This window comes from Rhagoletis zephyria, unplaced genomic scaffold (assembly GCF_001687245.7).
Source record: "Rhagoletis zephyria isolate East Lansing unplaced genomic scaffold, Rhagoletis_zephyria_1.1 Rzeph_scaffold_00115, whole genome shotgun sequence".
Classification (NCBI taxonomy): domain Eukaryota; kingdom Metazoa; phylum Arthropoda; class Insecta; order Diptera; family Tephritidae; genus Rhagoletis; species Rhagoletis zephyria.
Window position 1 is genome coordinate 172,771 of NW_016157199.1, and position 14,153 is coordinate 186,923.

Sequence of the window (14,153 nt, forward strand, 5' to 3'; positions counted from 1 at the left end):
GGCTGAGTCAGTGGGATCGTCGGTTCGAAGCCTACTGAAAAGAAGTCTGATGAGGAAATGTGGTGATTTCCGAAATAGCTATCACTTCTACAATTTTTTCAAATTATTGTTGCTTTTCCACAATAAATTTTCATTAAAAAACGGCCCACAGTGGTTCGGATCGCAAATCTAGCTGGACGAAACTATTTAAACAAATACTCGTTGATGGATCTTTACACCACTTCTTACCTAGGGGATTTTTGAGTCGCTGATTACGAATCTGAAGTCACTTATCAAAAATTCAAAATGGCGGATCCAATATGGCGGACGAAATAAAAAAAAAATCGGTAGATTTCTATGAAACTGGGTATCTGGGGGTTTCCTGGGTCGCTGATTACATCTCCAAAGTCATTTACCAAAAATTCAAAATGGCGGATCCAATATGGCGGACGAAAATTAAAAAAAATCGGTAGATTTCTATGTAACTGGGTATCTGGGGGTTTTCTGGGTTGCTGATTACGAATCTAAAGTCATTTACTTAATTTACTTTATTTACTTCGGAACGAGCATTTTCATCAGATATTTCTTTCAATTTACTAATCACATAATCACGGACACCTTGTTTTTTAGAAGTTTCAGCAACAGTTCTCCAAATGTCAAACAACTCACTTCTTAAGATTTTATTTACCATGACTAAAATTTAAGATCACAGCAAGAAACACAAATAAATTTCAGAAAAAATTTTATAACAGCGCTTAAAAATTTTTATGCCTGTTGTATAATTATTTAATTTCAGAAAGCAGAAAATTCGCGAGTTTTTTTTTAACTCTTACATAACCAAAGTTTTTATAACTCCAAGTATTTTTCTGTTTTAACACACAACCCCTACCCGCTCCTCCCCCCCTCTCCCCCGTGGATCCGCCAATGATCTTATATTTATATTCAGATACATTCCTGTTAATAATTACTTTTGAATTTTGAGATTTGACATACCGTCACTAAAATGTAAATATCTAAGCCAATTGGTTAGACTTGGTTATCGAACTTACCCTCTGCATTTGCGAAGGTGTATAGAATAATATGCAAGCGGTTTTATAACGGCCTTCGACGGCCTTTACTTTTCCTACTCTTTAATTTATTTTTTTAATTAATCAAAACGACGATTTTTCAGAATAAATTTGCTTATACCAATGTGGACATAAATTGCGTTATGACCTCCGAATCTATATCGGAATAAGTGTAGTTTTTTGTTTTTAAAGTCAATTTGCAATTATGCAAATGTCTGTGAGTGCAATTAGCAATCTTTTAAGTTAAATTTCAGCTTTTAAAATAGAGTTGTCAAATGGGCGGCGTTGACTTACCTTTTTTTGTTTGTTTACATATGTTAATGCTTTAATAAATGCAATTTCTATTTGAATGTATTGTCAGGAATGTATCCCAAGTACCATTAAGTATTTGAAAAACAAAAAAAATTTGACTTTCGTCCAGCTAGATCTGCTATCCGAACCACTGTGCGGCCTCGAGCTCAATAAAAATTAATGAATATAATTGTTATAAGGCCAACAAATAACAAAAACAAAGATTGAGTAATAGGTAAAAAAGTAATTTCTCCGTTTTTAGAAGTTAGCCTCCGAAATCGAGATATGGGCCTTCGAAGTTCGAAATAGGACCATTGGTAAAAAACTATATTTAATTAATGTATATAAATAACTAAAAACATAAAAATATAGGCGTAGTCCTCCTTTTGCTCTTATTTAAATGGTATATAACTTTTTTTGTGCAAACTTATATTACAGATGCTACACAGGGTCACGTCTTCGAAAAATTTAATTCCTTATATTTCAAACAATTTTGAAATGATTTTTAAAAACATTTATGTCGTTCTTTCTTCTGATGTGCATTTTTGTATACTTCGTATATAAAAATTTGAGAAAAACACATTTAAAGGAAGAAATACCCTTTTTTATAAAAAAATATTTTAAACAAAAAACCATTACTAACCGATTTTTAAAAAATCGGTATCGTTGTAAAGGCGATTAAATCCCCTTTCTTCTGATATGCATATTTGCATACTTCGTATATAAAAATTAAAAAAAAAATAACATTTAAATGAAAAGATACTTTTTTTATAAAAAAATCTTAAAAACAAGTAAAAAAGTCTTAAGTTCGGGCGGAGCCGAACATAAAATACCCGGCGCAAGTATTACATATATGTTTTCCACCTTTCCGAAAGCTACCGCTACATGATAATCCGGGGTGTATAAATTTTAAGTAAATTAGCGTCCTTAAATTTCGAAATATTGAAATTTCAAGCATTTCTGAAATTTACCGTTATATGAAAAACGGCGGTAATTTTAGTCCGATTTCAATAATTTTTAACGATTTGCTTCTATGCGGCAAGCACAATAGCCATACCGAGTTTGGTACAAATTGGTAGAACGGTTACCGAGATACATATATGTGATCATAAGTGGGCGTACGTATTTCCTAGTAAAGAATTGTTCCAAACATCAATTTTGAATAAATTAGCTTTACTATTTACTGATTTATCGAAGATTTCGTATTTTCCTAAATTACCGTTATATGGGATGTGGGCGTGATTATTGTCCGATTTTAAAAATTTTCGGCCATTTGGTATCCTGTACCAGGTCCAACAACTGTGCCAAGTTTGGAAGAAATTGGTGTAGCGGTTACCAAGATATACACATGTAACCATAAGTGGGCATGGCTACGCCTATTTGCCAAATTTTTTTAATATTCTTATTTTCTGTCTAAAACTCATTGTAAATATCAATTTTGAGTGAATTATCTTCAGTAGTTACTAAAATATCGCAGTTTTCGCATTTCTGAAATTTACCGTTGTATGAGAGGTAGGCGTGGTTATTGTCCGATTTCGCCCATTTTCAATACTATCCGTCCTACGCCCAGAAGAAGTTTCGTTAAGATATCTAAATTTTTACCCGAGTTATCGACGGACGGACGGACGGACGGACAGACAGTCACCGCTTAATCGATTTCTCTTTTCATTCTGATCATTTATGTATACATTTGTCTATATCTATCTCGATTCGTTTTGCCTGTTACAAACAACCGTTATGTGAACAAAGTTATAATACCCTTGTGCACAAGTGCGCTCGGGTATAAAAATTGGTATCGTCGTAAAGGCGATTGAACCCCTTCTGAAATGCATATTTGTATACTTCGTATATAAAAATTTGAGAAAAACCACATTTAAAGGAAAAAATAACTAAAAAAAAATAAAAATTACTAACCGATTTTTAAACAATTCTTCTTCTGATATGCATATTTGCATACTTCGTATATAAAAATTAAAAAAAAAAACACATTTTAATGAAGAGATACCTTTTTTGTATAAAAAAATATTTAAAAAAAAAATACTAACCGATTTTTAAAAAGTTGGTATCGTTGTAAAGGCGATTGAACCCCTTCTGAAATGCATATTTGTATACTTCGTATATAAAAATTTGAGAAAAACCACATTTAAAGGAAAAAATAACTAAAAAAAAATAAAAATTACTAACCGATTTTTAAACAATTCTTCTTCTGATATGCATATTTGCATACTTCGTATATAAAAATTAAAAAAAAAAACACATTTTAATGAAGAGATACCTTTTTTGTATAAAAAAATATTTAAAAAAAAATACTAACCGATTTTTAAAAAGTTGGTATCGTTGTAAAGGCGATTGAACCCCTTCTGAAATGCATATTTGTACACTTCGTATATAAAAATTTGAGAAAAACCACATTTAAAGGAAAAAATAACTTTGGTTATAAAAAAAAATATTTTAAACCAAAAAATTACCAACCGATTTTTAAACAATTGGTACCGTTGTAAAGGCGATTAAACCCCCTTTCTTCTGATATGCATATTTGTATACTTCGTATATAAAAATTTGAGAAAAACACTTAAAAGGAAAAAATACCAATTTTTTCTTATAAAAAAGATTAATTATTTAAATATTAATAAAAATATATTAAAAAATATAAAAATTTTAAACAACAAATTTACTAATTGGTAATACAATTGAAAATTAACTTTTATTTTTTTTATATATAATCTGCTATTTAAAAAATCCAAAAACCATGGTGTTTTTAAATTTTTTTTTGTTATATGCCTTAGACCAGGGGTTCCCAAACTTTTTTCACCTCGGCACCCTTGTTGTGCTAAAAAAAATTTCGCGGCACCCCTACTCTTCAAATGTCTACGCAAACAAGAATATACAATGCAATCGTCATGCTTTAATGTGAGGACTGAAATTGGTTTGATGATTTCATTATTTCCTTCAAGTTTATTGGGAGCTTTGACAATTTTAGCCTGAAATCATTTGACGCTGAAAGCTTGCTGGATTATTTGTTTTTAACCGACTTCACAAAAAGAAGGTTATCAATTCGTCGGAGTATTTTATTTTTTATTTTTTTCTATGTATGCTACCGCATAACTTTGGNGAGCTTTGACAATTTTAGCCTGAAATCATTTGACGCTGAAAGCTTGCTGGATTATTTGTTTTTAACCGACTTCACAAAAAGAAGGTTATCAATTCGTCGGAGTATTTTATTTTTTATTTTTTTCTATGTATGCTACCGCATAACTTTGGACCACGTTAACCGATTACTATGATTCTTTTTTAAAGGAAAGGTGTTACCTGACAGGTGGTCTAATTTGGTTTTAATCCGATCATTGGAACATGAATAGATTAACAATGATCTTAAATTCTTAGATGGGAATTGAAATCGGTTTTTTTTGTTTTTTTTTTGTTTAAAACTTACTTGTTTATGTAAGCATTTGTTGAAAATGCAGTCTCACGTAGAAATGTAAAAGTAAGGCCCCTATTATGCGTTGCATTCGACTGTGATCGAAAGTGCTGATCGTACGAATTTTCATTTGGTATTATGACGCTCATTCGATGAAGAAGAGCTATTGTGAATATCGCTCGGTTAGGTTGTTTACAATAGTATATTTTTCACCGCTGAGAAGTTTTGTTTACAAATCGAGCAAACTAAATAGTGTGCTTATAAATATGTATGTAAATTTGTGCAAATTAAAATGAAATAAAAAAGAAAGCGAGTTTATAAAAACGTGGTTCGATTCGTCAGAGGATGAGAGCTTGGTAAACTGGTCAGGAGTAGAAAATGTTCAAAAGGGTTTAAGTGTAGTCTTTCGAATTAATAAAAGTTGTTTAAATTAGTGTCCAACCGCCATAAAGTAAAAAAAAAACAAATGCAAATCATAAATTCACAGTTTTCTAACACATCGCTACACCATCGAAAGCAAAATTCTGTTCGACAGAAAATTCGACACTCAACGAAAATTTCGACACGGTCGCATAGCTCATAATTTCACTTTCGATGTTCGATCTTCGATAACCAGCGAAGAAAATAACGCTTAGAAAATAATTTTTACAGCCAATTTCACGAAAGCAATTTAAGTGATAAATGATTTTAATTTTTTGAATTTTATATGGAAATTGCTAGTGAAACCGGCTATTATCTATTTTCTTAGCGTTAACTTCGAAGTTACATACGTTTTTCTGATTACTTTGTTTATTTATGGGGTTTTCATGCAAATTGCTAGAAATTGTAAAATATACATGTCACCAATAAAAAAAAAACTCGACGTGCTAGAAAAACCCAGAGATGTATTTTACTTTCGCAGACCTCTATTATCTTCGCAGCGTCATTCAATACGGTCAGTGACTTCTCGTGGCGTTTTCTGTCTCTTGCTTCATCCTAGACATCGCTCCTTTCGTTTTTCCAACCACCGCAAATATCCGCACACTTGCTCCATTTCAAACCATTGTTCTGTACAAATTTGTCGATAGCTTTAAGATTTCGTCTGAAGTACTTCGTTCTTCTTCGATTTGCATTGCGAATGGGTACCTCACTAACACGAGCAGACTGCCTCTAAAATCGTGTTGATTCGCTCTTTGACAGTGTGATTGTGAAGTTCCAAAGAATAAGTAATATATGCGCGAAACTGCTGCGCTTCTTACGAGAACAGCCCAGCCAGCAAAAAATCCGAAAATTAATCCGAAAACGGGAAGAAAAGTGGATGAAACGCGGTACCGAAAGTGGTTGTGAAAAGGGTACATTTTCAGCTATTTTTCTGAAATTTTTCTGATTGACTTTTACATTGACAAAACGTACTGGGGAACTACGCTTAAGAGCGAAATATCCCTTTGCTGCAAGCTATTTGTGTTGTGTATGGGGTTTGACGAGCCGCTGAAGGTAATTTTAATAAAAATCAAATTTTTTTGAATTTCTGGCCGCCATGTTGAAGTTTAATCAAACCGCTTGCGTTGTGTATGGAAAGTCTGAAGAATTTCTTCGCACCACTAGCATGGGCGTAGCCAAATTTTTGCCTAGATATTAAAAAATAGAACCACGAAATGCTTGCTTGATAATTTCGGCCCCCCTAACTTTCAAGGTTTTTCCTGTATATATACTGTATAACAAATTATACTCTCAACGCTAACAAAATAATTAGTAAATTAATTTAAAAAGTGGATATGTGAATCATCTGGTTCTGTATCAAGTTATTCTCTCTATGTTCAAAGCACTTCCATTTAAAAAGGGTAAAAACCTGGATGCAGTCGACAATGAGCAAAAATAGTTCAATTGTTTATTACTTTGTCTTTACGTTTGTGTCTTTTCTAAGCGTACAACGAAAGTTTTGTATCACAGAACCAATCTGAGATTATTGATAAAACAATAGACCGGTTGGGTGAACAGCCAAGACGTTTACTTCTTAAGTGTGACAAAAGAAAATCAAGTAATACATATATTTAGCATAAATGAATATACCAGCATAAAAAATCTGCATACTCAAAATGTTCAATACGTCCCCATATTTATACATACCTATGTATATAATTTAAGAGAAGATATTTCGCTGCAAAGCAATGATTATAAATGATTAGCTTACCTTACAAAATTGCGGAGGAATATTACAGAGTATACGGAAAAAAGTTTATTTTTTTACATTTTTTGTTTTGTATAACGTCTGGTTTACAGGTATGTAGAGCTATGAATTTAAAAAATACATTAGGGTTTAGTTGAGATATTCGCTTTTGACCACTATGTTTTGTACATTTCCCAGTACTGCAAAGCTTTTGACTGTCATTCAACTGCGAGTGGCCCGCGTGCGCTGGGTTTGGGTCCCGCCACGTTAAAACCCTGCCCAATGAAAAACAACACATGCCTCGGATGATACCCCTTTCTTTTGATGACGATCATGGCAAACATAGGAAGGACTATGATTTTAGGGTATGCACTTGGAATATCCGAACCCTTAATCGGGATGGTGCCTCTGTCCGGCTGGTTGATGTCCTAGGGAAAATAAAGGCTGACATCACCTCCATCCACGAAATGCGATGGACGGGACGAGGAAGGTAAGCGTGGAGCCTTGCGACGTCTACTACAGTTGCCACGTAAGGGAGTGCAATTCGGTGTTGGATTTGTGGTGGGAGAGAGACCGGCGATCACTCTAGTGGACGAATGTCTAGCCACAATCCGCATCAAAGCGAGTTTCTTCAACGATGGAAGAGAGAGACGAGGCATCCAAGGCTCTCTTAGCTTAGAGCGTAATATGTACGATCGACTTCGCCGGGGCCCAAAACTTGGCAGTATGTATTACTGGGTTCTAGCATAAAAAGATCCATCAAGCTACATGGATGTCTCCACATCGAAAAACGGGAAACCAAATCGAGCATGTTGTGATAGACGGAAGGCATGCTTCCATGATTTAGATGTACATACGTTCACTCCGAGGGCCAAACATCGACTCGCACTACTATATTGATGCAACCACTATACGACCCAACCTCGGAGCAGCAAAAAAAAAGCGCCCCCAACAATGCAAGGAAAGTTCAACGTCAAAAAGCTGCAATCAAAACAGACGGCCAATGGATTCGACGCTCGACACTCACACCTGCTGTGAGAGACCACTGTTCAACAAACCGACTTGCGCGATCAGTGGAACCACATTTCCCGCTCATTACTGGTACGATGAGGAGTGTGAGAAAATGCTTGAAATGCTGGCCGACAGAAAAAACTCCCGAAATTTTTAGCAGAGAGTTGAGCGACTTACGGAAGGTTTCAAGACTCTTGTAGGAACAACCATGGCGACCTAGTGACCGATGTCCAGAATGTACTCAGATTATGGAGGGAACACTTTTCGACCCTTTTGGATGGCAGAAGAACTGAAAGAAGTGGAGAAGATGAACCAGTCGAGACGATGGAGTCGATATCCCAGCGCCTGACTATGACGAAAAGTGCCAAAGCTGATGGCAAGAAGGTAATAAGGTGCATGCCCGATGACTGGAATTCTAGTGCGCTCTGCCTAATCCACAAGAAAGGCGACCCCGCCATGCGTGCCAACTACCGTGGGATCAGCCTTCTAAGCATAGGCTGCAAGGTCTTATCGAATCTATTGTCTACCATAGACCAGGTATTCACAGTACGCCAAATCTTGGAAAAGAGCCGCGAGAAAAGGATCGGCACTCACCACCTATTTGTCGACTTTAAAGCCGCTTTCGACAGCACTAAAAGGAGTTTCCTATATGCCGCTATGTCTGAATTTGGTATCCCCTCAAAACTCATACGGCTGTGAAAAATGACGTTGAGCAATACCACCAGCCCTGCTCTGTTGCCGTTCGCCACCAGACGGGGTTTCAGACAGGGAGACTCTCTGAATGAACATTAAAACACAAAAGAAACTTATTGCCTTATTCATAGAAAATAAAGTTGCCTTACAAAAGGTTCATAAAGCTTTTTAAATCTACTTTATTTTTTATGAATAAGGCCTAGAGTGGTTCATAAAAACTCTCTTTTTGGAAATTCATAAACGCTACCTCAAATTATTGTTATTTGTGATAAAAAAAGAGAAACGTATTTTTTTATTTTGAAAAAAAAAAAAGTTTTCTTAGAGGTCGCGCTGGTCGGTTTTTTTATAATTATCAACGTTTTAATTTTAGTACTCCTTTTATTTGATCGCCATATTGGATCCGCCATTTTGAATTAAAAAAAATTGACTTCAGATTCGTAATCGGCGACCACAAGAACTCTTGAGTGTCGGGTTTCGAACAAATCCAATCATTAAAAAAAAAATGGACCGCCATTTTGGATCCGCCATTTTGAATTAAAAAAAATTGACTTCAGATTCGTAATCGGCGACCACAAGAACTCTTGAGTGTCGGGTTTCGAACAAATCCAATCATTAAAAAAAAAATGGACCGCCATTTTGGATCCGCCATTTTGAATTAAAAAAAATTGACTTCAGATTCGTAATCGGCGACCACAAGAACTCTTGAGTGTCGGGTTTCGAACAAATCCAATCATTAAAAAAAAAATGGACCGCCATTTTGGATCCGCCATTTTGAATTAAAAAAAATTGACTTCAGATTCGTAATCGGCGACCACAAGAACTCTTGAGTGTCGGGTTTCGAACAAATCCAATCATTAAAAAAAAATTGGACCGCCATTTTGGATCCGCCATTTTGAATTTCGAAAAACTGACTTCAGATCCCTAATTAGCAACGCCAGAAACCCCCTAGTAACAAGTTTCAACCCATGACAATGCGTAAGTCGTTCAGTATCAGCGTTTTAATTTTACTAGTCCCTTTTCGAGAGCATATTTTCGGGCACTAGGCCCATTCTAACTGCCCAAGACAGATATGTAATTAAGGGAATGTTCCCCAATAATACCAAAGTAATTATATGTAAAAAAAACTAATTTTTAGCTGCATTTTAACATGTCAAGAAAATAAAAAAATTTGAACATCAGCGTTTTTATAAAAAACCGACCAGCGCGACCTCTAAGAAAACTTTTTTTCAAAATAAACGTTTCTCTTTTTTTATCACAAATAACAATAATTTGAGGTAGCCTTAATGAATTTCCAAAAAAAAATTTGTTTGAACCACTCTAATAAGGCCATTAGTCAAAATGTTGCACTCATATTATTTTCTTCACCACTGTATGCACATATGTATATACTATGTATGTATAACTGAAGCCATATTGGCTACTTTGTTTTAATAACTAACTAGTCGCCATTGCAAACAAGCAACACTATTAATCAATGTGTTGTCTTCCTACTCAAACAAATTTACACTCGCTTACTTATACTCTGGGAACTGCTTAGTAAAGTATTGCTAAATTCCGTGTTCTTATTATGGAGCGGGAGCATTTTGAACTCAAAACTCGTTTAAACTTTTGTTGGGTTAGAACTACGGCAAGCCTAAACCGTAGTATATGAGGTGAAAATTTGTAACAGAAAAAAAAAAAAATTCCATAGTAAATTTTTTATGTATCGCTCGTTTGCTGGACAAACCAAATCATAATCCAAAGCGATTTGGTTTATTTTAGTAAAGTATGCATAAATGTGTGTTGTCATTTATGTTGAAAAATATGCATCACAATTCATATCCTTCAATTGTTTTCCTACGGCTATACTTATTTATATATACTCACTTTAGCATCTATAGCTCTGATCCAATACTTTTCGTGTAAAATCCTGTAAAAATGTCCGACAGCAAAATTACTCTGTGAAATGAGTAAAAAGTGAGTAACAACAAAAAGTACGGGAACAAAAGAAGCATTTTTCCTGTAAAAACGTCAACCAGTGATAATTTCTTTTACNTTTCTCGAAAACGTGACGTGATGGGACATTTTTGACCCCGGATTCGTGTTCAGCACGAAAAATCCGTTCAGAAACACCAGGTCCCGTCTTATTCGCAGAAAAAAAGTTGAAATTTGTAGACCAGTGTTATTTATCTTAATGTATGCAAATTGATCCGAGTCTCATACTTTTATTGAAAGTGAATGCTTCTGCAATAAGTGCACTTTATTATTTTTGTAAGAAAATCGAAGTAGATCGTGGTAGCGCAGTAAATTTCTTACTTCCCTCAAAAATCGTAGTAAATCTACTACGATCGTAGTGAAGTTCTAACGCTGATTGGGACATCAATATGTTTCAGATTTGCTTACGAAGTGGAGATAAAAGTGGAATAGAGAGTAAATCCACAGAAAGCCAAGGAAGTGGGGCAGGTGGAAGGTAAAAGTATGAATAAACTGAGTAGCACGCTTACGAATTCCAAACAAGCAATCAAGCTGGCAAGCTTGTATCTTCAGGTTTCAACTGAATTTAGTTTCGATTTTTTTTCAGCTTTTTACTGTTGTGGGCTGCTTGTCTTAACTCGCTATCCACTTACTGCTTATTTCAGTCTTCAAGTGTTCATCGGTGTAAAAAAATCGTCGGTCGGGCTGCAGTTCGTGTTTTAATTATTTTTGTTTAAAAATTCGTACTACTTTATGAAATTGTCAGACTTCGCATTTAGCTGGTATAAATAACAACAAATAAAGCTGGAAGTGTTTTTTTCTTATTATACTTTAACACGCAATTTCATGCGACTGACGCCTCTTAGTTCAAGAGAAAGGAGAATTGAACACACAAACACCGCATAAGTGTATCCGCAACTGAATACCCTTCATCCTTCCTTTATAAAAAAAAAGAAAAAAAAGAAACACAGAAAAGAGAAAATGGCTAGTGGTAATAAGTTCTACTCACGTGCCAACTCGAATGGCAATGTCACAAAACTACCAGAACGTGGACCAGGTAATGAAGTATTTCCAGCTCGTGTTGAACTTAACTAAACCAATATTTTGCGTAAGATTAAAACTACTGTGTTTGTGAATTAAATATCTACATATAATCGTACATGCGGCATTACTTACAATTAGTTCTACATACTGTTGTTATTATGCGACATTATTGAATTTGCCAACGTGGCCCCCACTCACCGCCAAGAAATACTTACACACACTTACCGCGTACTTGCATACATACATATGTATATACGTAGCCCAAAAACACGTTCACTAAGCTTTGAGTGTTGCCGCTGTTGCTAGCTCTTAAAAAGTACTGTTTACGCTCAAATCTCTCCCTTAATAGCTTCGTCATATACATAGCAAGTTTCGATTTTTTTCTAAATAAATTTTCTAATAGTTTTCATTGCCGCGCATGCATGCATTTTTATACGGCCTTCCCACAGCACTGAATTACTTTGTTCGCTCCCCTAATTACGATCGCGAATTACCCCATTCCCACGGGCACATTCTTAATTTGCTTTGACAGTCCTCTGTCTCTGTGTTTGGTTTTTTTCTTTGCTACAAAATTGATGAAAAATGTAAGTTATTGCTAAAAATTTATAAACTTCTGCATTAAATTGGTGATGTACACATTTATTATGGTCTGATTATGCATACTTCGCATAAACTTCAAACTGTAATTTCGTATGTACTTTGTATGTATTTTGTATGTATTCCATTACCCAGAAATTAGCAGAACTTTTAAAAACATAGCGATCTGTTTAGTTTAGATTTTGCTTCACATTTTCTTAAGTTACATTTTTATTGCGCTGGTACAAATGGTTGTGCGAAGTTATGCGAAGTATGCATAATCAGACCCTTAGCTTTAATTCTAGTACGCAGGAAAAAGTGTCAGTTTTGCTTTGTGAATTGGTTTCGATAAATTTCCGATAAAAATGAGAGACGATAGCGATTTGTTCGTTATTCGCATGGTAATTGTCAAACTACATGTCGCATGGTAATCGTGGTACTAGGTCGAAGTTTAGCGACGCACATAGGGGTATTTCTTACTCTAAAAGCTGGCCAAAAGTCCAAATTACAAAATTCAAGTTAAAGTTTACCTGAGTGTTTTTTTGGGTAATAGGGAACGCTCCACATCAGACTATGGGGTTATACCTCGGGGGTACCTTCCTTACCGCATGTCCACGAGTTCAAACTTGTATGTTGTGATAGTCGAATTTTAATTTTTGAAATTAAAGAATTTCATAGTCGTGCTTATTGCTTTATAAAACAGTTGTGTTAAGTACAAATTCCCAAAGCTCTCACAAATTCATTTACATAGTTTATTTAGTACATGTTATTTAAAAAAAAAAATTTTGTATCGTTTAATCTTGGTTCGCATTGAAAAGTATTTTTTCGGGCGAATTTATAATGATATTTTATTTTCCATGGTAATTATAAGTGCGAGTTAAGCTAAGTTGAATATATCGGCATATTCTACAGACCTTTTACTTAATATATCTTTAAAAAAATCGACCGCCTCTTTCCGTCCCTTTTTTAAATCCTTATTTGAAAAAATAAGCAATAAGAAAACAAATATATGTTTTTGAAACTTTCGAAACGTAACAGATACTACTAGTACATACTATGTAGTAAAACATACATACATTTGCAAAAAAGGAACCGCTGGTGGCGCTGATGTCAAAATAAAAAGTGCGTTCGACATAAAATGCATGTTTTCTTCCCGCATATTAAATAAGGTAGAAGTGATTTTGACATTTCTCTCTTTTGAACACCGGTTATAATGTTAAATGATGAATAACTTTTAACCATTTTCAAGTTGGCATTTACTTTTTTTCATTAAAAATACAATTGCTTGCTGTGAGATAGTTTTTTATGGTAACACTGTTCGGACGCTACTTTGAGTGAAACAGCTGATTTATAATTTGGTTTGAGTGTGAGTGGTGTTTATACTCTCTTTCTAATTCTCTCTCTTTCGAATTGTCTGGAGAAATCAAATACCGATTTGAAATCGAGTGTGAACCGATAGTATTTTTTTATCGACACGAATTTTATCAAAAGACGTATTGGATTAGATCTAAAGCTTATGTACTTATNAATTTTTCGAAAATGGCCAAAAACGCTGTTTTTAGGGGTTTCAACCCCTTTTTTCTCGAAAACGTGACGTGATGGGACATTTTTGACCCCGGATTCGTGTTCAGCACGAAAAATCCGTTCAGAAACACCAGGTCCCGTCTTATTCGCAGAAAAAAAGTTGAAATTTGTAGACCAGTGTTATTTATCTTAATGTATGCAAATTGATCCGAGTCTCATACTTTTATTGAAAGTGAATGCTTCTGCAATAAGTGCACTTTATTATTTTTGTAAGAAAATCGAAGTAGATCGTGGTAGCGCAGTAAATTTCTTACTTCCCTCAAAAATCGTAGTAAATCTACTACGATCGTAGTGAAGTTCTAACGCTGATTGGGACATCAATATGTTTCAGATTTGCTTACGAAGTGGAGATAAAAGTGGAATAGAGAGTAAATCCACAGAAAGCCAAGGA

General features: G+C 34.7%; 1 protein-coding gene across 9 annotated transcripts in view; it reads left to right on the plus strand.

Annotated features, from left to right (window-relative positions):
- Rtnl1 (reticulon) overlaps nt 1–14,153 on the plus strand; it is a 276,263-nt gene that overhangs the window by 171,864 nt on the left and 90,246 nt on the right. Inside the window, exon 1 of one of the 9 annotated variants that reach the window (XM_017634622.1) lies at nt 11,105–11,615. The exons of the other annotated variants lie outside the window; for them this stretch is intronic. Within the exon in view, the coding sequence (XP_017490111.1) occupies nt 11,540–11,615 (76 nt within the window). The 5' untranslated portion in view covers nt 11,105–11,539. Of the gene's footprint in view, nt 1–11,104; nt 11,616–14,153 lie in introns of those variants that run through there. 9 annotated transcript variants of the gene reach the window in all.